The sequence below is a fragment of the Lutra lutra genome, chromosome 17 (genome assembly GCF_902655055.1).
Source record: "Lutra lutra chromosome 17, mLutLut1.2, whole genome shotgun sequence".
Taxonomy (NCBI): domain Eukaryota; kingdom Metazoa; phylum Chordata; class Mammalia; order Carnivora; family Mustelidae; genus Lutra; species Lutra lutra.
In genome coordinates this window covers 45,004,018-45,027,089 of record NC_062294.1, presented here as the reverse complement: position 1 = coordinate 45,027,089, position 23,072 = coordinate 45,004,018, and the positions used below count along the sequence as shown (strand labels likewise).

At 41.1% G+C, this 23,072-nt stretch overlaps 1 protein-coding gene across 2 annotated transcripts in view; it reads left to right on the top strand.

The window, feature by feature from the left end:
* ZNF875 (zinc finger protein 875) overlaps positions 1-23,072 on the top strand; it is a 32,683-nt gene that overhangs the window by 1,626 nt on the left and 7,985 nt on the right. For both annotated transcript variants that reach the window (XM_047709445.1, XM_047709444.1), the window contains exons 3-4: positions 10,267-10,393; positions 10,878-10,973. In XM_047709445.1, the coding sequence (XP_047565401.1) occupies positions 10,267-10,393; positions 10,878-10,973 (223 nt within the window). The remainder of the gene's footprint in view (positions 1-10,266; positions 10,394-10,877; positions 10,974-23,072) is intronic.

Sequence of the window (23,072 nt, the reverse complement as noted above, 5' to 3'; positions counted from 1 at the left end):
AAATTCTGGATTGCCTGCCTCTCTGAAAATAAATTGCACTGTGGTGTCAGGGAATTCACACTGAACAGTGTCTTCATTTGGACAGGTCCTGCAGAGTTTACTAGCTGCACTTTCCACAGTATCTTCCAAACTAAGGTTGAAACCACTGACCAGCTAACATTTGGCCTGCCTCCCTCATTTATATTACCTACCTTGCCCCTGAAGGATTTTCATTTTCCACCTCTTAGTCTGGGTGGCTAGGTTGAGTACCAGACTGAGGAATATAGATTTGGTCTTTGAATAAGCTAGGTTTTGAAGGATTTGGGGAAAGAATTTGACATAAGAAAATCAATGACATGGATATATAGGGGAATATTTCTTAATTGAGGGGAAACTTTCTACCCCTGTGAATGGTGGCTATGATGACCTGGACTTAACTGAATGTGATTAATATTTATTGAGCACCAGCAAAGTTGCCAGGCTGGCTTACTATCAGTTTTGATATGCATTAACTTGGCTATTTCAGATCTTCCTTGACTATCCTTATGAAAAAAAGAAAGTTTAAACAGAAAATGAGACCTCAATTTATTCTTTTTTTTTTCTGTGACCTTGATTTATTCTTAATCCTGGTCCTTTGTGGTAGAGATTTACAGTTGCCTGGATGTTATCAAAACAACTTGGAGAGTTCTGTGTTTCTCATTTGTATTTCATTCATTTGAAAGTGTTAGTGCCAAGAATGCATAATAAATCTAATTCAGGGCATTTCCTAAGGTAACATTGAATATTTTGTGTGTATTTTCTTCACTACTCATAATGTTAATAGGAAAGCATTCTGATTTCCTGGGAAAAGCCAGGCATTTGTGTGAGTTGATTTTTTTTTCCTTCCCCTAATACTTAAAAAAAAATTGGGAGAATTGATCAAAGGGTACAAGCATTTGAATGGATAAGTTGCTTAAGATGAAACTTCTTGTGCCTAGAGGAGTACCTGACACATCCAAAATGTTGAGTGCACAGAGGAACCACAGCCTTAAATAAATTAATTTGAAGGAATTAAGTAGCAAAGAAGTTTCTGTTGTTTGTACTGATATGTTATTTAGGGCATATTAATTAACTACATATTTCAGAGGATTTGGGTAGACTATCTAAGTACTCTGATATGCATGACATCTGAATTATACAAAGCAATTTAAACAGATACACAGTAGGGTATTAGGTCACTGGCAAGGACCTTTGCCTGAGAGAATAAATTGGAATTTGTAACAAATGAGATGGGCTGGCAGGCACATGATGTCACTAATCCTTAGCATTTTTTCACTGATTCCATTGAACAAATTTGCTGACTGTCTACCGTGTGCAGAATACTTGATGGACGACAGTCAGTAATGTGTAAAGGTGCAGTCTGCACACTTGTGGGCCTTCCATTTTATTTTGGGATTCTGTTACCATTGGGGTTTTGTTTCATTTTACACACACACACACACACACACACACACACACACACACACATTTTGACAGACCTTAATGATAAAATCAGTATATTAAAGCTAGTGCCAGGGGCACCTGGGTGGCTCAGTCTGTTAAATGTCTGCTTTCAGCTCAGGTCATGATCCTGGGGTGCTGGGATCGAGTCCCAAGTCAGGATCCCTCCTCAGTGGGGAGCCTGCTTCTCCCTCTCCCCTCTGCTCATGTTCTCTCTCACAATCTCTGTCGCTATCTCTATCTCTCTCAAATAAATAAATAAATAAAATATTTTTTAAAATAAAAAAAAAATAAAACTGGTATCAGCTCTCTACCCAGACCCATATTTTATAGGTGGAGGAATAGCCAGTACTTAACCCACTGGAAGTGATTTCTATAATATAGTGCATTGAATGGATGAACCCATCCATTATTTTCCAATTTGGGGGATCATTTTTATTATTATTTTTTAATTGCATTATAGTTAACCTACAGTGTTATATTAATTTCAGGTGTATAATATAGAGATTCAGCACTTCCATACATCACCCAGTGCTCATCACAAATGCCCTCCTTAATTTCTATCACCTATTTCACTCCTCCCACAGCTTCCCCTCTACCTCCCCTCACTCCTCCCACTACCTCCTCTCTAGTATCCATTGGTTTGTTCTCAACAGTTAAGATTCTATTTCTTTGTTTCTCTCTCTCTTTTTTCCTTTGCTTGTTTATTTTGTTTCTAAATTCCACATATGAGTGAAATCGTATGGTATTTGTCTCTCTCTGACTATTTTGCTTAGCATTATACCCTCTAGCTCCATCCATGTTGCAAATGGCAACTTTTCATTCTTTTTTATGGCTCAGTGATATTTCATTTTATATATATAGGTCACATCTTCTTTATCCATTCATCTATTGATGGACACTTGGGCTGCTTCCATAATTTGGCTATTATAAATAATGTTACTATAAACACAGGGGTGTATGTATCTCTTTGAATTGTTTTTTTTGTACTTTTGGCTAAATACCCAGTAGTGTGATTACTGGATCATAGGGTAATTCTATTTTTTTAAACTTTTTCTTCTTCTTTTTTTTTAATATGAGAGAGAGAGAACACAAGTAGGGGGAGAGGCAGTGGGAGAAGCAGGCTCCCCATTGAGTGGGGAGACCAATGTGGGGCTTGATCCCGGGACTCCAGGATCATGACCTGAGCTGAAGGCAGACTCTTAGCTGACTGAGCCACCCAGGTGCCCCTATTTTTAACTTTCGAGGAACCTTCATACTATCTTCCATGGTGGTTGCACCAGCTTGCATTCCCACCAGTGGTACAAGAGGGTCCCTTCCAATTTGAGGGGGGGCATTTAACTTATTCCCAATATTTTAATTATTGTAAATTTTGCTTCTATGATCAATTTTGAATGTGAAATTCTTTTATAGATTTGTATTTATTCTCACAGCAAAAATATGATAAGGTGAGTTGAAATGACCATTGCAAAGCAGTGGGGACTCACCCAGTTGGAGCTTTGGAACTCTGCCTGTTCTAAAACATTTGATCCTTTTGATTATTTCTTCTATTTTTGAGGCCCCCTTCTTCCATCATGATGTCTACTTTATGTTTTGCAGGGTTTTCGTTTCGTTTTTATTGCTGTGCTGTGCAGTTATGCATTCCCAGGGTAGACCTGCCCCCACAGATCTTTTTCTTTTCTCCTGTGAAAAGAGTGTCCTGGTTGGTTTCTATGTGTTGATATGGTCCTTTGCTCCCACTGCATGTTTTTGTCTTTCTCATTTTCCCCAAACATTACAGGGACGTTACTTTTCTGTTCAGAAGCCCTCCTTCAGTGGCTCACAACAGTGTCTTAGGTATTCAGAACACTCCTCATTTCACATTTATTTATTTAAGAGAGAGAGAAAGAGAGCAGGGGGAGGGGAAGAGGGAGAGAATCTTCAAGCAGACTCCCCACTGAGTGTGGAACTGGACTAGGGGCTCAATCTCATGACCCTGAGATCATGGCCTGAGCTGAAATCAAGAGTTGGATGTTTAACCAACTGTGCCACCCAGGCGCCCCAGGACACTCCTCGTCTCAAATGTGTTGTGCTGTTTCTGACATCATGTTCTGGTTATTAATTCTGAAAATGTGCTTATTACATCTTTAACTTAGATTAAGTCATTTTTTAGGAGCTTGGCTGGAGAAAGGAAGACAAATAACTGTTTGAGTTGTTCAGAGGAATCTATCCTCTTTTCCATGTAATGATTTCAGGCCCAGGAGTAAGAGAAAGATGGAAGGACTGAATCTAATACTTGCCAAATCTAAGGAGTTTCTTTCTTTTTTTTTTTAAGATTTTTATTTATTTGTCAGAGAGAGAGCATGTGAGCACAAGCAGGGGGAGCAGAAGGCAGAGCAGACAGAGGAAGAAGGAGGCTCCCAACTGAGCAGAGATCTTGATTCGGGACTCAGTCCTAGGACCCTGGGATCGTGACCTGAGCTGAAGGCAGAGGCTTAACCAACTGAGCCACCCAGGCACCCCTACATCTAAGAAGTTTCTGACAGCACGAGCATCACAGCAAGTCAAGGATGATATTGGTTATAAAGTATTTTTCATCTACCATGACATTTCTTTACCAGTGTATCAGTTAGCCCTTGCTGCATAACAACCCCCCCCCCAAAGCTTACTGACTTAAAATAATTCATTAGCACACAATTTGATGGGTCAGCGTTTTGAGCTGGGCACAGAAGAGTGTTTGGCAGGCTTCACCGGGGCTTAGCTCATGTCACTGCAGTCCACTGGTGGTTTGGCTGGGGCAGGATGACTGCTCCATACATGACAGTAACAAGCTAGTTGCTTAAGGTGCTTTGGTTCTTGTTTTTTTTCCATGTCTGTATTCTCCCTGAATTATGCTTACAAACTGCTCACTTGCTTTTTTTTTTTTTAAGATTTTATTTATCAATTTGACAGACAGAGATCACAAGTAGGCAGAGAGGCAGGCAGAGAGAGAGGGGGAAGTAGGCTCCCTGCTGAGCAGAGCGCCCAATGCGGGGCTCGATCCCAGGACCTTGGGATCATGACCTGAACTGAAGGCAGAGGCTTTAACCCACTGAGCCACCCAGGCTCGGTTGCTTCTTTAACTCTCCTCTTTCTATAAGTTCTCATATGTAGCTAGAGGCATCCAGCTGAAGCCTTTAATGGGGTTCCCGGAGATCTCATTAGCGGGATCTGGAAATCATTAGGTATTTTCTTCTGTTTTCCAAGTGAGCACAGGTGACAGTGTTGCTAGTACCTAAAAGGCATGGCCTTTCTCAGGCTGCCCTAGTGGTTTCCTTAACCACTTTTCCAGCCTCCACTAACAATTCGTTTACTACTTTTCCCAATTGTGCACATAACCTCTGCTGTTCCTGTTCCCACAGCTAACGCCACATGTTTTTGGTAATTGTGATGACATTTCATTTCTTTCTACCAGTTCGGCTTAAAACAAAATCACTTATTCATTCATAATTCTGTGGGTCAGCAGTTAGGCTCAGCAGAGCAGAGTGGTTCTTCTCTCGGTTTACCTGGGCTTACTTCTTACTGTCATCAGCAGGCTGCTCAGCAGGATGGCCTTATATGGCTCGTGGTTGACAGGCTGGTCTGCTGAGGTACCTCAGTCCTTGGTTCTCTCTGTGGCCTCATCAGCAGACAAGCTCCATTTACTTACATGGTGGCCTCAAAGTTGACTGCACAGAAAGAAACAAGGCCAGCCCCAAACCCAAATGCCTTCCAAACCTTTGCTTGCATCATGGTGGCCAATGTCCAGTTGGCTAAAGCATGTCCCATGGCCAAGCCTAGTGTTAATATAGGAGGAGAATGCCTAAAGAGTAGAAAAAAAGAGGCATGATTCACTGGGGGGCAGAGGGTGGGGGTGTGAAGGCAGCCATTGCTACAAGATAGGATGTTATACCTTTTGGCTGCAAACAACAGGAACCCCCCCTTGGGCTGTCCTAAACAATAACTGAGCCCACCTGAGAGAAAGTTCTGAGCCAGGACACACTTTGGGGTTTTTCCTCTCCCTTCATAAGCTTATCAAGGACTGGGGTTCTTTCATTCCTCCACTCTACCCTGTTCACAGTGTCAGCCTCATCACACTAATTCCCCTCACAGTCGTAGGATGTTTATTATTGGCAACTTTAAGTTGCATAACAATCCTAAAAGGTAAGTCATATTATAATACCCATTTTCAGAAAATTGAGACACAGAAATGTCAAGTTACTGGTGCAAAGTGGTGGGAGAAAGAGGGCTGTCATTTGAACACAGTCTGTCTCCAGAGTGTGCTTTTAGTCACTGAGAATTTCTTTTTCTTTTTCTTTTTCTTTTTTTTAAAGATTTTTAATGTATTTATCTGACAGACAGAGACCCCAAGCAGGCAGAGAGAGAGGAAGGGAAGCAGGCTCCCCGCTGAGCAGAGAGCCCGATGCAGAGCTCGATCCCAGCACCATGTCAGATCATGACCTGAGCTGAAGGCAGAGGCTTTAACCCACTGAGCCACCCAGGTGCCCCAGCCACAGAGTATTTCTTAGACTTTTCTGTGAATCAGAATCCCCGAGAAGCCTTGTTAAAACGGGTTGCTGGGCCCCACATGCTAGAATTCTGATTCAGTGTTTCTGGGATGGGGCCTGAGAATTTGTATTTCTAACAAGTTCCTAAGAGATGCTGGTGCCATAGGTTTAGGGACTGCACTTAAGGCCAATGCACTGAACTCAGCTGCCTCTGTTGGGTCATTTGTGTCCACGTTTATGAGCATCAGGAAAAGTACTGGCTCTGCATTACTCCATCTTTTTTTCTTTAAAGATTTTATTCATTTATTTGACAGAGAGATCACAAGTAGGCAGGGAGAGGAGGAAGCAGGCTACCTGCCGAGCAGAAAGCCCGATGAGGGGCTTGATCCCAGGACCCTGACATCATGACCTGAGCCAAGGGCAGAGGCTTAACCCCCTGAGCCACCCAGGCACCCCTCCGCATTACTCCATCTTAAAAATGTAGACGTCTTCTGCTAGGATCCAGCAGCGGTCTACTGTGTCTTGTTGGTTCCAGTTGGCCACCAATCCATTCATCAGTTGACAAAGGGATAGGTTACTTTTATGCCAGTCGGGCCTCCCCTTGAGTTGGCTTTAGTGCCCCAGCTGCTAGCTGAGTTGCTCCTCAGTGAGAGAGGTTTGGAATAGGTCCTGGAGAGTTATCCATTTAGTGTTTCCATACCCACTACGTGTGTGGTTCTCTGCCAAAGAAACCATGAATTTTTCCAGGGCTGTGCAAATACCAGTTGTGTTAAACTTGTTGAAAGAATGTAGGTTGGTCTGCAGTGTTGCTTCTTTGTTAGAGATTTTCTAGTTACCTATGCGTGCACACACAAAGTGTGTGTATTCATTCTAAGAGGGGCTATAAAATCAAATCACCACAGGGACTAGGCAGATATCTGAATGAATGAATAGTCTTTTCTCTTCAATATTTAATTATGAAAAGTTTCAAACCTACAGAAAAAATATAAAGACTTTAACATTGACTCACATACCCACCACCCAGATTCAACAATGACTATTTTGCTACACGTGCTATCCACTTGTACACTCATCTACTCACCATGTACACTCGTGTGTACTCATCAAGTATATTACTCAAATATTACCTTCAGTGCACAGTAGAGGATAGGATTTTATATTCCTTTGGCCTTTCAGACCCTCTGTAGTCTGCCATTACCTGCCTGCTCTCTTTTCCAGCTAGCCACTTTTCATTCCTTATTTCCTCCCATCCCATATGTCTTAAGGGCCCATCCCTGTTCTTTCTTCTTGATCCTTCAAAATCCTGCCTGCCCTTTACAACTAAGATCACACCTTCTTCTTATAAAACCTGCTGTGATCTCTCTATCCTCCACTGACCTCTCCCTCTTGAGATTCCTGTGGCCTGGTGATTTTAAACTATGACTCTACTTAGGAGCCTTTAAAAGTATAAAAGCCCTATCCCCAGAGAGTCTGATTTTTTCCATTTGTGGAGAGACCCAGGAGTCCATAGTTTAAAACACCACAGTTAGTTCTAAAGTACAGCTAGACATGAGGGGTGAGCACCATAGCACTCACTCATCCTGGCTCTTCTTTATTTATAATTAATTACTTTGATGAAGGGCTGGCTTCTGGGATTGCTCTTACTATAGGCCGGGGGGGAGGATGCAAGGTGGGGTCCTGTTTTAAGACCATTCCGCAGCCAGTGCAGAACACTTGTGCTGATAGTGAACAGGAAATTTAGGGGAGGGTCCCCTGAGAGGGCACAGCATGGAATTAGTTTGGGAGACAGTGTCATCCCTCAAGGAGGAATGGTGTTCTGAGAGGGATGCAAAATTAAGTCACCAAAGGGACCAGGCAGGTAGCTGAATGACACAGGTGAGGTAGGAGTTGCAGCAATCTGCCAATAACATGGGTGGGCGAGGGGACCCCTAGTATGAGTCACCTTCAGCCACCTGTGGCCCTGCAGCAACGCAAAGCCCAGCGTGAGTAGTCAGATTTATGGACTTTTTTCAACAGAGCTCATGAGTTGATGTTTTCATATGAAATCATCCAACATATAAATGATATAAGGAAAATGCTTTGTATGGCTCAAAGTAACCCTATCTGGACTGCAGATTGTGTCCTCTTTTAAAATCAAAAGATTTATTTATTTTAGAGAGAGGGAGAGAGGGTGTATGCAAGCAGGGAGAGGGGCAGAGGGAGAGAGAGAATCCCAAGTAGACTCCCCACCAAGCACGGAGCCTGATGTGGGGCTTGATCTCACAACCCTGAGATCATGACCTAAGCCAGAGCCAAGATATGGACACAACTGATTGAGCCACCCAGGAGCCCCAGATTATGCTCTCTTTTGAAAGACAGAAAAACTAATGAGCTAGGAAAAATCCCAGAACTAGATCCCTAGACTCCTTGGGGCTTGGGTTCTGTACACCTCCATGCCAAGACACCTCACCAAAACCTTCATGCCAAGGACCATTATATATTCCCACCCTCCAAAGTAAAGTCTTCTAGGTAGCAGAAGGGCATTTGAAACTTTGTTAGGGGAATAATAATAATAAATGCACATTCAGTCATCTAAAAATATTTGACTGCTTGGTGTTTGTAGGCTCTGCTTTGGGTACTAGGACAATAATAGTGACAATGCATATGGAACTTAGAGTCTGATAGGCAGTCAGAAAATAAAAATGAGTAACACGTTATCTAGATTTAAGAGGGTACATAAAAGCAGCAGAGGGGAATAAGAACCAGAAGAGAAAATTTTCACGGAACAGCTAGGGAAATCCTCCCTGAGTGCTTAACTGTGTGCAACAGTCCTTTGTTTTGAGTCCTTACATTTATCAACTTCTCTGATCCTCAGCACAATTCTGTGAGATAAGCACTGTTTTTTCTTGGGAAGTGCTGAGAGGTTGACTAAATTTGCTGATGGGCACTCTACTTGGGGACAGTGTGATTTGAGTCCATAGTCTTCCAACCCATGCACTTGCACTCTTCAGGTGGGATCAAGGCAGTGGGAGTATGAGCAAGGGGGAGGAATGCGTCCTGCTACGAAATCTACATATTGGTGGGTCCTCACCCCCAAGAGACTCAGCTGCCTCAGGTAAGTAGAGCATAAATGCTTAGACCAAGTAGTCTCTGATATTCTTCAAGCTCAGTAAGATAATTATTTTTTACTGTTTAACTGTGTGTGATGTCTTCCTCTTCTCCCTGCCTAGATTTAAAGCTCCTAATGTGAAGGGACTTGTGTTTTGCTTTCATCCCCGGTAGCAGCTAGCCTAGAATGTTGACAGTAGTAGGTGCATAAATGAAGCTGGCTGGATGGAGAAAGGAGAATAATGGTGTTTGAACCCTTGGCCCTAAGGCCATGTAGGGGAAGGAAAAGAAAATTTTTCCTCGACCTATTTTGGGTTCATCGGCTGGCACCCTATAAATTAGACCAACAAAAGACAGATCAACAAGAGAAAAACAAACAGAAGGTTATTAACATACATCACAGATACACATGGGAGCACTCAGTGATGAGTAACTTAAAGGGGTGGTTAGAACTTGGGCTCATGTGATGCCTGGGTGGCTCAGTTGGTTAAGCCGCTGCCTTCAGCTCAGGTCATGATCCCAGGGTCCTGGGATTGAGTTCCGCAACGGGCTCCTTGCCTCTCTCTCCTCCTGTTTCTGGGAGCCTGCTTCTCTCTCTGCCACTGCCTGCTTGTGCTCTCTCTCTCTCTCTGACAAATAAATAAATGAATGAATAAATAAATAAACTCTTTAAAAAAAAAGAACTTGGGCTCTTATAACATCTTAACAAAAGAACAAGAATTTTTTAGAGAAGTGAGAAGACAAAGGAAAAGGATTTTGAGTGAGGATGGCAAATAGTGGTGGAAGATAAGGTTTGTTGTGTGGATTCCTTCAGTGCCATCTCCTGGCTGATAAGGGTGTAGAGTTGTTTCCAGAGATGAACTTCTACAATTCCCGGTAGAGTGGGAAGATACTTTCACAAATTTATATTCTGCTTTTAGGTGGGTAGGGGGAGGGCAGAGAGCTTTTCTTGTGTCTGCTTCTTCTCAATGCCTTCAGCCCAAAATAATCCAAAATGGATGATGATGATGATGATGATGATGATGATGATGATGATGATGATGATGATTTTGGCATAAGCCAAAATGGCATAATTTGGAATGGCATATTCTGATACCTTTCATTCATAACCCAAAGTAGGGCTTAGAAATCTCTACCTCCCACAGGGAAGCCTTTTGATTCTTCATCCTGAGCAAGGTGAACTCCTGGATGAACAGCAGTGTGTTTTGTGTTAAAGGCATTCGTGGCATTCAGGGATGTGGCTGTGAACTTTAGCCAGGAGGAGTGGCGGTTGCTGAGCCCAGCTCAGAGGACCCTGCACCGGGAAGTGATGCTGGAGACCTACAGCCACCTTGTCTCACTAGGTAAGGATGGCTTCCCTTACCACTTAAAATCTGCCCCCACAGAGTATTTTCTGCACATCACAAGGAAAGGCTACCTATGAAGCAGCTTTGTCCTAGCATTGGGCTTAGGAACAGTAATCCCCCTCCCTCAGGGGAAATCTGGATTTAGTGGAATTGAAAACAGGGAGATTTACTCATGTTGCCTCTAACACCGCATTTCCAATGCCTCTTTCTCAAGGCTGGGGCTCTCTTTTTGCTTTTCTTGTTTGAAACCTAGGTGATTTTCCTTCACCACGTGTTAATATGCTGTTTTTCTGAGCAGAAGCACGTTTACTTACTCAGCTCTTCTGAAGAGAGTTCACAGTTACAGGCCCTTTGTATCACCCTTTGGGTTTCCCTACACATTTTGGCTCTGACATGCGAAATGGCCCCTTGAGCCCATGACCAAGAATCTCCTTGGTTTTTGTTTGTTTGTTTTGTTTTTGTTTTTTTTCCCCATGAGCAGACGTTCCATTTTCCAAACCAAAACTCATTTCTCAGCTGGAGCAAGGGGAAGAGCCCTGGAAAGAGGAGAGACAACATCCACTGGGCCTCTGTCCAGGTGAGTGTGTTGCAGGGTAGATGGGACCGTTCACAGCTTGGAAGATAGGGAAGGAGGAGGCATCTCTCAGGTACAGGGAAGAAGCTCTTCGCAGGCCTCCTAGGTCATTGGTAAGTCTGCCTGGCATGACCTTCTAGAATATCATTTTCAGTTGAGGGAGGGGCTTTCTTGGTTTCCTTGTCTCTTTCCTCCACCAGGAAACCTCCTTTCTTTACCTGGCTTGCCTTCTTCATCATGTTCGGTCTTTCCTCATTCATGGGCTTCTTTCTCTTCTCTTGATTTTTTAAAAAATTTTATTTATTTATTTGACAGACAAAAGAGATCACAAGTACGCAGAGAGGCAGGTAGGGGGGTGGGAAGCAGGCCCCTGCTGAGCAGAGAGCCTGATGGCGGGCTCGATCCCAGGACCCTGAGATAATGACCTGAGCTGAAGGCAGAGGCTTAAACCCACTGAGCCACTCAGGCACCCCTCTTCTCTTCATCTTAAAAACTACATCTATCCTGTGGACATTAAGTCTGCCACCCTTTAGATACTTTCTAGTTTCCTGTAGGTGAAATGTAATTGATTATTTCTACCTTTCCAATTCCCATAATTTAAAAAAAGTGTTAGTAGTTAAGATTACAGTAAGCTATGAATAATAATAAAAAAATATGCTCATGAGCCAACATCCCAGCTTAAGAAATAAGGCATTACCTAAATAGTTGAAGTTCCTATTTCCCTACCTCCCCACACCCTTGCCCAAAGGGAGCTGTTTTTTCAAAATTAGGGGTTATAAATCTCATGCGTGGTCTTTTGCTTTCTTGCATATGTGTGAATCCCTCAACCATCTACAGTGTTGTTTGACATATTTTTATTTTTATTTTTTTATTTTTCTTTAAAGATTTTATTTATTTGACACAGAGAGAGATCACAAGTAGGCAGAGAGGCAGAGCAGAGAGAGAGAGGGGAAGCAGGCTCCCTGCCGAGCAGAGAGCCCGATGCGGGGCTCGATCCCAGGACCCCAAGATCATGACTTGAGCTGAAGGCAGAGGCTTTAACCCACTGAGCCACCCAGGCACCCCTTTTTGACATATTTTTAAACTTTTCATTAATGTCATCATATTATGTATATCCTCCTATAGTTTCCTCTTTCTGCTGACACTGAGTTTGTGAGATGAACCCATGTTGATATATGTTGTTCTGGTTCATTCATTTTCACTACTATATAGTATTTATTGTATTATATGCATAATTATAACACAATTCATTTATCCACTTTATTTTGTTGGACATCTATGTTTTTACCAATATTGGCTATTAAAGAATGCAGCTATCGGGGTACCTGGTTGGCTTGGTTGGTTAAGTGTCTGCCTTCGACTCAGGTCATGATCCCAGGGTCCTGGGATGGAACCCTACCTCGGGTTCCCTGCTCAGCCTGGAGTCTGCTTCTCCCTCTCCTTTTGCCCCTCCCCCTGCCTGTGCGCATTCTTTCTCTCAAATAAATAAAATCTTTTAAAAAATTGCAACTATATACGTTCTAATACATGTGTCCTTGGGCATTTCTCTAAGATAGATGCCTAGGAGTAGAGTAGCTGAGTCAAAGACTGTGCACTCATTCCTCCTGCCTAGGTAATGCCAAATTGCCAAATTGCCAAATTGCTCTCAACAGTTGTTTCATTAGTTTGCAAAGCTGCCATAACAGAGACTTATGTTTCTGACTCTCCTTTGGGTATGAAATGGCCTCTCACACTAGTTTTAATTTGATCAGCATTGAGTTTGAGCATCTTTTCATATGTTCTTAGGTTGATTAGCATTGGTGTTTCCTCTCCTGCGAATTCTCTGTTCAAATCTTTTGCCTGCTTTTCTTTTTCTTGTTCATTTGTAGAAGAATTTAAATCCTGGAACTGACTTTTTTGTCTGCTGAATGGATTATGTCCATCTTCCTCCAATCTGTGGACTGCCTACCTGCTTTATAAAAAGCTGTTTAGGGGCTCCTGGTTGGCTCAGTTGGTTAAGTGTCTGCCTTTGGCTCAGGTCATGATCCCAGGGTTCTGGGATTGAGCCCCATGTTGGGCTCCTGCCTGCTTCTCCCTCTCCTCCCTGCTCTTGCTCTCGTGCTATCTCTGTCACCATCTCTTTATAGTAAGTCTTTGTGTCTGGTAGGACAAGTCCTCCCGTCTTTACTCTTGTGTTTGTAGTTTTAGCCCAGTGGGCTTTTAAAATCAGCTTGTCAGATTTCGGAAAGTCTCCTGTCAGGATTTTGTTGTAGTTGCATAGAATTTATATATTCAGTAAAATACATGTATTAATATATTCATTAATTTAGAGATAATTGACATCTTTCACAGTTGGCATCTTTTACAATCTCTTAGTGTGGTGTCTTCTTTTACTTATTTATTAATACATCTTTATTACTACCTATTGCTATGTCTTAAAATTTTTTTTTAAGATTTTTACTTATTTATTTGACACACAGAGAGAGAAATCACAAATAGGCAGAGAGGCAGGCAGAGGGAGAGGGGGAAGCAGGCTCCCTGCTGAGCAGAAAGCCTGATGCAGGGCTCAATCCTATGACCCTGAGATCATGACTGAGCCGAAGGCAGAGGCTTAACCCACAGACCCACCCAGGCGCCCTAGGTTTTACAATTTTTAATGTAAATGTACATCTTTCTTTAAAGTTATACATAGACTTATTTTTTTGTTGTTTTGAGAGTTATGTTTTTAAAAACTAAATTTTTATAATTTTTGGTTAAAATGTAAAACTAAAATTCATTTCGTCATACTGATCATATACCCAGCAGCCTTGCTGAGACGTTTAATTAATCCCATAATTTGTCCTGTGTATATTCTTTGGAGTTTCATATAGAGACAACGGTTTCATCTGCTTATTTTGCCTTTTTTTTTTTTTTTTTTTTGCTTTATTGATCCCGTCTATTGTTTGTATTATGTCTGAACTTGTATTTAATATTTCCTTTCTATTCTTACTTTGGACTTATTTTGCTATTCTTTTCCAAGTTTTTGAGATGGATGCTTACCATGATTACTTTTCAGGCTTCCTTTTTTTTTTTTTTAATTTCTTTTCAGCGCAACAGTATTCATTGTTTTTGCACCACACCCAGTGCTCCATGCAATCCGTGCCCTCTCTAGTACCCACCACCTGGTTCCCCCAACCTCCCACCCCCCGCCCCTTCAAAACCCTCAGATTGTTTTTCAGAGTCCATAGTCTCTCATGGTTCACCTCCCCTTCCAATTCCCTCAACTCCCTTCTCCTCTCCATCTCCCCTTGTCCTCCATGCTATTTGTTATGCTCCACAAATAAGTGAAACCATATGATAATTGACTCTCTCTGCTTGACTTATTTCACTCAGCATAATCTCTGCCAGTCCCGTCCATGTTGCTACAAAAGTTGGGTATTGGGGCGCCTGGGTGGCTCGGTGGGTTGGGCCGCTGCCTTCAACTCGGGTCATGATCTCAGGGTCCTGGGATCGAGTCCCACATCGGGCTCTCTGCTTAGCAAGAAGCCTGCTTCCCTCTCTATCTCTCTCTGCCTGCCTCTCCGTCTACTTGTGATCTCTCTCTGTCAAATAAATAAATAAAAAATCTTAAAAAAAAAAAAAAAAAGTTGGGTATTCATCCTTTCTGATGGAGCCATAATACTCCATAGTGTATATGGACCACATCTTCCTTATCCATTCATCCGTTGAAGGGCATCTTGGTTCTTTCCACAGTTTGGCGACTATGGTCAGGCTTCCTTCTTTCCTAATACAAGGATTTGAGACTGTGCATTTCCTTCTATTCTTTTTTTTTTTTTTTAAGATTTTATTTTTAACTAATCTCCATACCCAACATGGGGCGCGAACTTACAACCTGAAGACTAAGAATCATGTGCTCCACCAACTGAGCCAGGCAGGTATCCCATTTCCTTCTATTCTTTTTTTTTTAATTTATTTTATTTTATTTTTTTATTTGACAGAGATCACAAGCAGGCAGAGAGGCAGGCAGAGAGAAAGGAGGAAGCAGTCTCCCCGCTGAGCAGAGAGCCTGATGTGGGGCTCTATCCCAGGACCCTGGGATCATGACCTGAGCCAAAGGTAGAGGTTTTAACCCACTGAGCCACCCAGGCGCCCCCCATTTCCTTCTATTCTTAACACATATTTTCAGCTTCTGTTCCACCTCTGAATCCTGACCTGTGGCACCTTAAGCCCATAAGGCTGTGGTATTTCACCACTATTTCTGCTGCCGTTGTGTGTGTTGGGAATGCTTAGTAGCAAGAAAATTCCAGCCCCTCCCTTTTTAGTGCAGCTTTTTTAATATAAACTCTTTACTCCAACCAGTTGCTGGTCACTTTTGGGTGTTTTCCAGTGACTTGAAGTAATTATTTGTTGTATTTTATCCAGTTTCATCATTGTTTTCTGCAGGGGATTCTTGTGACCGATTCAATCTGCTGCCGTTTTCAGAAGTAGTCTTCATCCGATCTGTTTTTGACTTGACATTTGGAAATTACTTCAAAATTACAGAACATTTGCAAAAATAAAAACAGTACAAAGAACACCTTTTATCCTCTACATACATACATATATGAAAATATATATGGCATATATGTTATTATAAAATGGCATTGGGGCACCTGATCATTTCAGTTGGTAAAGCATGAAACTCTTGATCTTGGGGTTGTGAGTTTGATTAATATTGGGTATAGTGATTAATCTTTAGGGGTGCCTGGAGGCTCATTCATTAAGTGTCTGCCTTCAACTCAGGTTGTGATCCCAGTATCCTAGGATCGGGTCCCGCATTGGGCTCTTTGCTCAGCAGGGAGCCTGCTTCTCCCTCTGCCTCTGCCTGCTGCTCTGCCTACTTGTGCCCTCTCTCTCTCAAATAAATAAATAAAATCTTTAAAAAAGAAGAAAAATCTTATTTATTTATTTATTTATTTTAAATTTTATTTTTTATAAACATATAATATATTTTTATCCCCAGGGGTACAGGTCTGTGAATCGCCAGGTTTACACACTTCACAGCACTCACCATAGCACATACCCTCCCCAATGTCCATAACCCCACCTCCCTCTCCCAACCCCCCTCCCCCCAACAACCCTCAGTTTGTTTTGTGAGATTAAGAGTCACTTATGGAGTTGGGGGAAATTGGAAGGGGAGGTGAACAATGAGAGACTATGGACTCTGAAAAACAATCTGAAGGGTTTGAAGAGGTGGGGGGGTGGGAGGTTGAGGGAACCAGGTGGTGGGTATTAGAGAGGGCACGGATTGCATGGAGCACTGGGTGTGGTACAAAAACAATGAATACTGTTATGCTGAAAATAAATTTAAAAAATGATTAATAAAAAAAAAAGAGTCACTTATGGTTTATCTCCCTCCCAATCCCATCTTGTTTCATTTACTAAGAAGAAAAATCTTTAGAAAAAGTAAAATGGCATCATAAAATCACCTATTAATATTTTATATTTGGTTGTGTGGTATTTTATATGCATGTTGTCCCTTCTCCTTCCCCCTCTCAATATATACGTGTATATATTTATGTGTATGTATATGGGTGTATGTGTGTGGGTGCATGGGTGGGTGTGTTCATATGTGTATGTTTGTTAAAAGGTACTATACAGTGGCTAACAACATAATTAAAATTTTTTTTTCTAAGAAGAGCTCTATTCTCATATAACCATAGTAGTTACCAACCTCAGTAAATTTAACTTTGATACAGTAATTTTATCTAATACCTACTTCTGATATTATAATTTTGTTAGTAGATGCAGTAATATCTTTTTAACTCTCCAGAAAATGATCCAGTCCTGGTTTCAGTAGTGCATTTACATGTCATGCCTATTTAATCTCCCTTACTATAGATCATTTTAGTAAACTTGCTTTGTCTTTTATGACACTGACATTTTAGAAATATACAGTGTTACAGTTTTTTAACAACTTCATTGAGATATAATTTATGTACCATAAAATCTTGTTATTGTAAGTGTACAGTTGCATTATTTTTCGTAAACATTTACTATTGTATGGTCATTACTTCCATGTAACTTTAGAATACTCTGTTGTCCCAAAAAGCTCCCTTATGCCCATTTGTGTCTATCTCTCCTCCCATCCAGGCTCTGGGAAACCACTGATATGCTGTCTCCATAGATTTTCTGTTTCTGGACATATTCTATAAATGGTATCATAAAATGTATAGTCTTTTGTATTTGGCATAATATTTTTGAGGTTCAGTAATCTATAATCTATTTCTTTTATTCTTTCTTTCTTTCTTTCTTTCTTTCTTTCTTTCTTTCTTTCTTTCTTTTTTTTTTTGAGAGAGAGCGTGCCTGTGTTGGTGGGGAGGGGAAAGGGAGAGGAAGAAAGAGAACCCCAAGCAGACTCCATGGTCAGCACAGAGCGGGGGCCAATCCCACGACCCTGAGATCATGACCTGAGCTGAAATCAAGAGTAGGAGGATTAATCCACTGAGCCACCCAGGCGGTCTAGTTCCTTTTTATTGCCATATAATATTTCATTGTAAGGACATAGCACATTTTGTTTGCCTGTTCACAGGTTGACAGATATATAGCTTGTGTCTGCTTTTTGGCTATTGTGAATAGCATGGCTAAGAACAGTCATGTACTAGTCTCAATGTAGGCATATATTTTCATTTTGGGGTAGATAAGGAGGTGTAAAATTTCTGGGCTATAAGGTATATTTATACTTAACTTTTTAAGAATCTGAAAAATTATTTTCCAAAGTAATTGTACGTTTTCTGATTTCTAGTTTTATATTTTCTATTAGCAGTGTGTTTCTCTACATCCTTGTCAGCACTTGGAATTGTCTCTAATTTTCATTACAGACATTCTGGTGGGTATGTAGTGATATTTCATTGTGGTTTTAATTTGCATTTCCCTACTGACTGATGATGTTCATCATTTTTTTTTAAGGTTTTATTTATTTATTTGAGAGAGAGAAAGAGAGCACGAGCTGGAGGAGGAGTGGGGAGGGAGAAGCAGACTCCCTGCTGAGCAGGGAGCCTGATGCGGGGCTCTATCCTAGGACCCCGAGTTCAGGACCTGAGCTGAAGCCAGACACTTAATCGACTGAGCCACCCAGGCGCCCCCTTTGCATATCTTTTTTTTTTAAGATTATTTATTTATTCATTTGACAGAGAGAGATCACAAGTAGGCAGAGAGGCAGGCAGAGAGAGAGGAGGAAGCAGGCTCCCCACTGAGCAGAGAGCCGGATTCAGGGCTCAATCCCAGGACCTTGGGATCATGACCTGAGCCGAAGGCAGAGGCTTAACCCCCTGAGCCACCCAGGTGCCCCGCACCCTTTGCATTTAAAAAGATAGCTACTCAGTTCTTCTGCCCATTTTTAAATTGGATTGTTTTGTCTTCTTTTTTGAGTTGTAAGAGTCTTTCATATATTCTGGACATAGTCCTATATCAGATAGATGGGTTTCACATACTTTCAACTCTAAAATCAAGTTTCAGAAAAAAGGCAAATCTGTGTCTTGTCTTTTCATTCTCTTCATGGTGTCTTTTCAAGCATAAAAGTTTTAAACTTTGGGACATCTGGGTGGCTCAATCGGTTAAGCGTCTACTTTCAGCCCAGGTCATGATCCTGGGGTCCTGGGATCAAGTCCTGCATCCGGCTCCTTGCTCAGCAGGGAGCCTGCTTCTCCCTCTGCCTGCTCTGCCTGCCACTCCCCCTGCTTGTGCTCTCTCTCTTTCCCTAACAAATAAATAAATAAAATCTTAAAAAAAAAAAAAAAGGTTTAAACTTTGGTGATGTCCAATTTAACAAAATTTTAGATGGATTGTGATGTAACTAAGAATTTTTGTCTTTTGTTTAGAATGTTTGGTTTGTTCATATTTAATATAATTATTGATATGGTTTAAGTCTGGCATTTTGCTACTTGCTTTTTATATGCTTCATGTTTTTTTATTCCCCTACCTTTTTGGCATATGTATATATATTTATCATTATTTATTATATATGTTACATATATAATTTTATAGTTATTTTCTTAATTCAGCTCTAGGAATTAAAAATGCATCTAATTTAGCATAATTAATTAATACTAACTTTGTTCCAGTAAAATATATATATTATAAAACCCATAATATGGTGTTACAGTTATTACCTTTTATAATAATCTTATGCATTTCAGAGAAATTAAGAGAAGAAAGGAGAAAAATAGACATATGTAGTCTTTTATATTTACCCACATACTTACCAGTTTTGGTGGTCCTCATTTGTTTCTGTGGATTTGAGTTAGTGTCTGGTGTCATTTCTTTTCAGCCTGACAGTCTTATTTAGTATGTCTTATAAGGCATGTTTGCTAGCAACAGATACTCTCTGAGTACTTGTTAATCTGTGAACATCTGTATCAATTTCATTTTTAAGGGATAGTTCTGGGAGAATAGAATTCTTCCTTAGTTGCTTTTTCACCTTTATGTCAGCACCTTGAATAAATCATTTCATACTCCGTTGTCTCTGAGGAGAAGTTAGCTCTAATCATATTGTTTCCTGCTGTGCATGTAGAATCATTTTCCTTTTGCTGCTCTCAAGATTTTCTCTTTTGTCTTTTTTTCTGAGAGTCAACAATTTGTCTATGATATGTCTCTCTGGGGCTCTCTTTATGCCTTTCTTTCCTTTTTTAAAAAAGATTTTATTTACTTACTTGAGAGAGAGAGCCCAGCAAGGGGAAGAGGCAGAAGGAGAGGGAGAAGCAGAGTCCCTACTGAGCAGGGAGCCATGTGGGATTCGATCCCAGGACCCTGGGATCATGACGGGAGCTGAAGATAGATGCTCAACTAACTTAGCCATCCAGGCACCCCTGAAGTATTTTTGTTTAAGATTAAAAATTTTTTTAAATTTTTATTTAAATTCTAGTTGATTAGCATACAGTGCTGTATTGGTTTCAGGAGTAGAATTCAGTGGTTCATCACTTACAACATCCAGTGCTTATCATAACAAGTGCCCTCCTTAATACTCCTCTCCCATCCAGACCATCCCCCACCTCCCTCCCTCCCTCCCTCAACCCTATTTGTTCTCTTTTGTTAAGAGTCTCTCTCTCTCTTTTTTTTTTTAGTATAAATAACTTTTTTTTCAGTGTTCAGTGATTCATTAGTTAAGTATAACACCCAATGCTCATCACAGCACGTGCCCTCCTCAATACCCATCATCCTGTTACCCCTCCCCCCACCTTCCTCCCCTTTGAAACCCTTATTTCTCAGGGTCCATGGTTTCTCATGGTTCATTTCCCTCTCTGATTTCTCCCCTTTTGGTTTTCCCTTCCTTCCCCAATGGTCCCCTCTGCTATTCCTCATGTTCCACATATGAGTGAAACCATATGATAATTGTCTTTCTCTGTTTGACTTACTTCGCTTAACATAATCCCCTCCAGTTCCATCCATGTCAATGCAGATGGTGGGTGTTCATCATTTCTGACGGCTCAATAATATTCCATTGTGTATCTGTACTACATCTTCTTTTTCCATTCATCTGTTGAAGGGCATCTCGGCTCCATCCACAATTTGGCTATTGTGGACATTGCTGCTATGAACATTGGGGTGCATGTGCCCCTTCTTTTCATTACATCTGTATCTTTGTGGTAAATACTTAGTAGTATAAGTGCTGGGTTATAGGGTAGCTCTATTCTTTTTTTTTTTTTTTTTTTTTTAGATTTTATTTATTTGACAGACAGTGAGAAAGGGAATACAAGCAGAGGGAGTGGGAGAAGGAGAAGCAGGCTTCCTGCGGATCAGGGAGCCTGATGCGGGGCTCAATCCCAGGACCCTGGAATCATGACCTGAGCCAAAGGTACACACTTAACAAACAACTGAGCCACCCAGGTGCCCCTAGGTAGCTCTATTCTTAACATCTTGAGGAATCTCCATACTGTTTTCCAGAGTGGCTGTAGCAACTTACATTCCCACCAACAGTGTAAGAGGGTTCCCCTTTCTCCACATTCTCACCAACATTTTTTGTTTCCCGTTTTGTTCATTTTTGCCATTCTAACTGGTGTAAGGTGGTATCTCATGTGGTTTTGATTTGAATTTCCTTGATGGCTAGTGATGTTGAATGTCTGTTAGCCATTTGTATGTGTTTTTTTGTTTTTGTTTTTGTTTTGTTTTTTAAAGATTTTATTTTTATTTATTTGTCAGGGACAGAGAGAGAGAGAGCAAGCGAGCACAGGCAGACAGAGAAGCAGGCAGACAGAGAAGCAGGCACCCTGCCGAGCAAGGAGCCCGATGCAGGACTCGATCCCAGGACGATGGGATCATGACCTGAGCTGAAGGCAGCCGCTTAACCAAGTGAGCCACCCAGGCGTCCCTTGTATGTGTTTTTTAGAGAAGTGACTGTTCATGTCTTCTGCCCATTTTTTGACTGGGTTTTTTGTTTTTTGAGTATTGAGTTTGAGAAGTTCTTTGTAGACCTTGGATATCAGCCCTTTATTTGTAAGTCATTTACAAATATCTTCTCCCATTCCAGGGGCTGCCTCTTAGTTTTGTTGACTCTTGTGTTTACCTTGCAGAAGCTTTTTATCTTGATGAAGTCCCGCAAGTTCATTTTTGCTTTTGTTTCACTTGCCTTTGGAGACGTGTCTTAAAAGAAGTTACTGTGGCTGATGTCAAAGAGGTTACTGCCTGTGTTCTCCTCTAGGATTTTGATGGACTCCTGTCTCCCAGTGAGGTCTTTCATTCATTTTGAGTTTATCTTTGTGTGTGGTGTAAAGGAGTGGTCCAGTTTCATTCTTCTATATGTAGCTGTCCAATTTTCCCAGCACACTTATTGAAGAGACTTTTCTTTTTTTCATTGGATATTTTTCCTGATTTGTCAGAAATTAATTGACCATAGAGTTGAGGGTCCATTTCTGGAGTCTCTATTCTGTTCCAGTGGTCTCTGTGTCTGTTTTTATGCCAATACCATGCTGTCTTGGTGATCACAGCTTTGTAATAGAGCTTGAAGTCAGGCTGAGTGATGCCCCACTTTGTTTTTCTTATTCATCCTTCTCTTGGTGATTTGGGTCTTTTCTGATTCCATACAAATTTTAAGATTTTTTTTTGTTCCAGATCTTTGAAAAATGCCAGTGGTATTTTAATAGGGATGGCATTGAAAGTGTAAATAGCTCTGGGGAGGATAGACATTTTAACTATGGTTATTCTTCCAATCCATGAGCATGGAATATTTTTCCATCTTTTTGTGTCTTCCTCAATTTCTTTCATAAGTGTTCTGTAGTTTCTAGAGAATAAATCCTTTACCTCTTTATTCCTAAGTATCTTATGGTTTTTGTTGCTATTGTGAATGGAATTGATTCCTTAATTTCTCTTTCTACAGTTACATTGTTAGTATATAGAAAAGCTACTGATTTCTGTGCATTGATTTTGTATCCTGCCACATTGCTGAATTGCTGTATGAGTTCCAATTTTTGGAGGTAGAGTCTTTTGGATTTTCCACATGAAGTATCATGTCATCTGCGAAGAGGGAGAGTTTGACTTCTTCTTTGCCAATTTGGATGCCTTTTATTTCTTTTTGTTGTCTCATTTCTGGGGCTAGAACTTCTAGTACTCTTTTGCTATGGGCTTTTCATAAATTTTTTTTAAAGATTTTATTTATTTATTTATTTGAAAGACAGAGATCTCAAGTAGGCAGAGAGGCAGGCAGAGAGAGAGAAAGGGAAGCAGGCTTCCCGCTGAGCAGAGAGACCGATGCGGGGCTCGATCCCAGGACCCTGAGATCATGACCTGAGCTGAAGGCAGAGGCTTTAACCCACTGAGCCACCCAGGTGCCCTTCATAAATGGTTTTTAAGATACTGAGGAATGTTCACTCTATCCCTGTACTCTGAAGAGTTTTTATCAGGAACAGATGTTGTATTTTGTCCAACGCTTTTTCTGCATTGGTTGAGAGGATCATATGATTCTTGTCTTTTCTTTTATTGATGTACTCTACCACATTGATTGATTTGTGAATGTTAAACCACCCTTGCATCCCAGGCATAAAACCCACTTGGTCATGGTGAATAACCCTTTTAGTGTACTGTTGGATCCTATTAGCTAGGATCTCATTGAATATTTTGGCATCTATGTTCATCAGGGATATTGGTCTGTAATTCTCCTTTTGATGGGGTCTT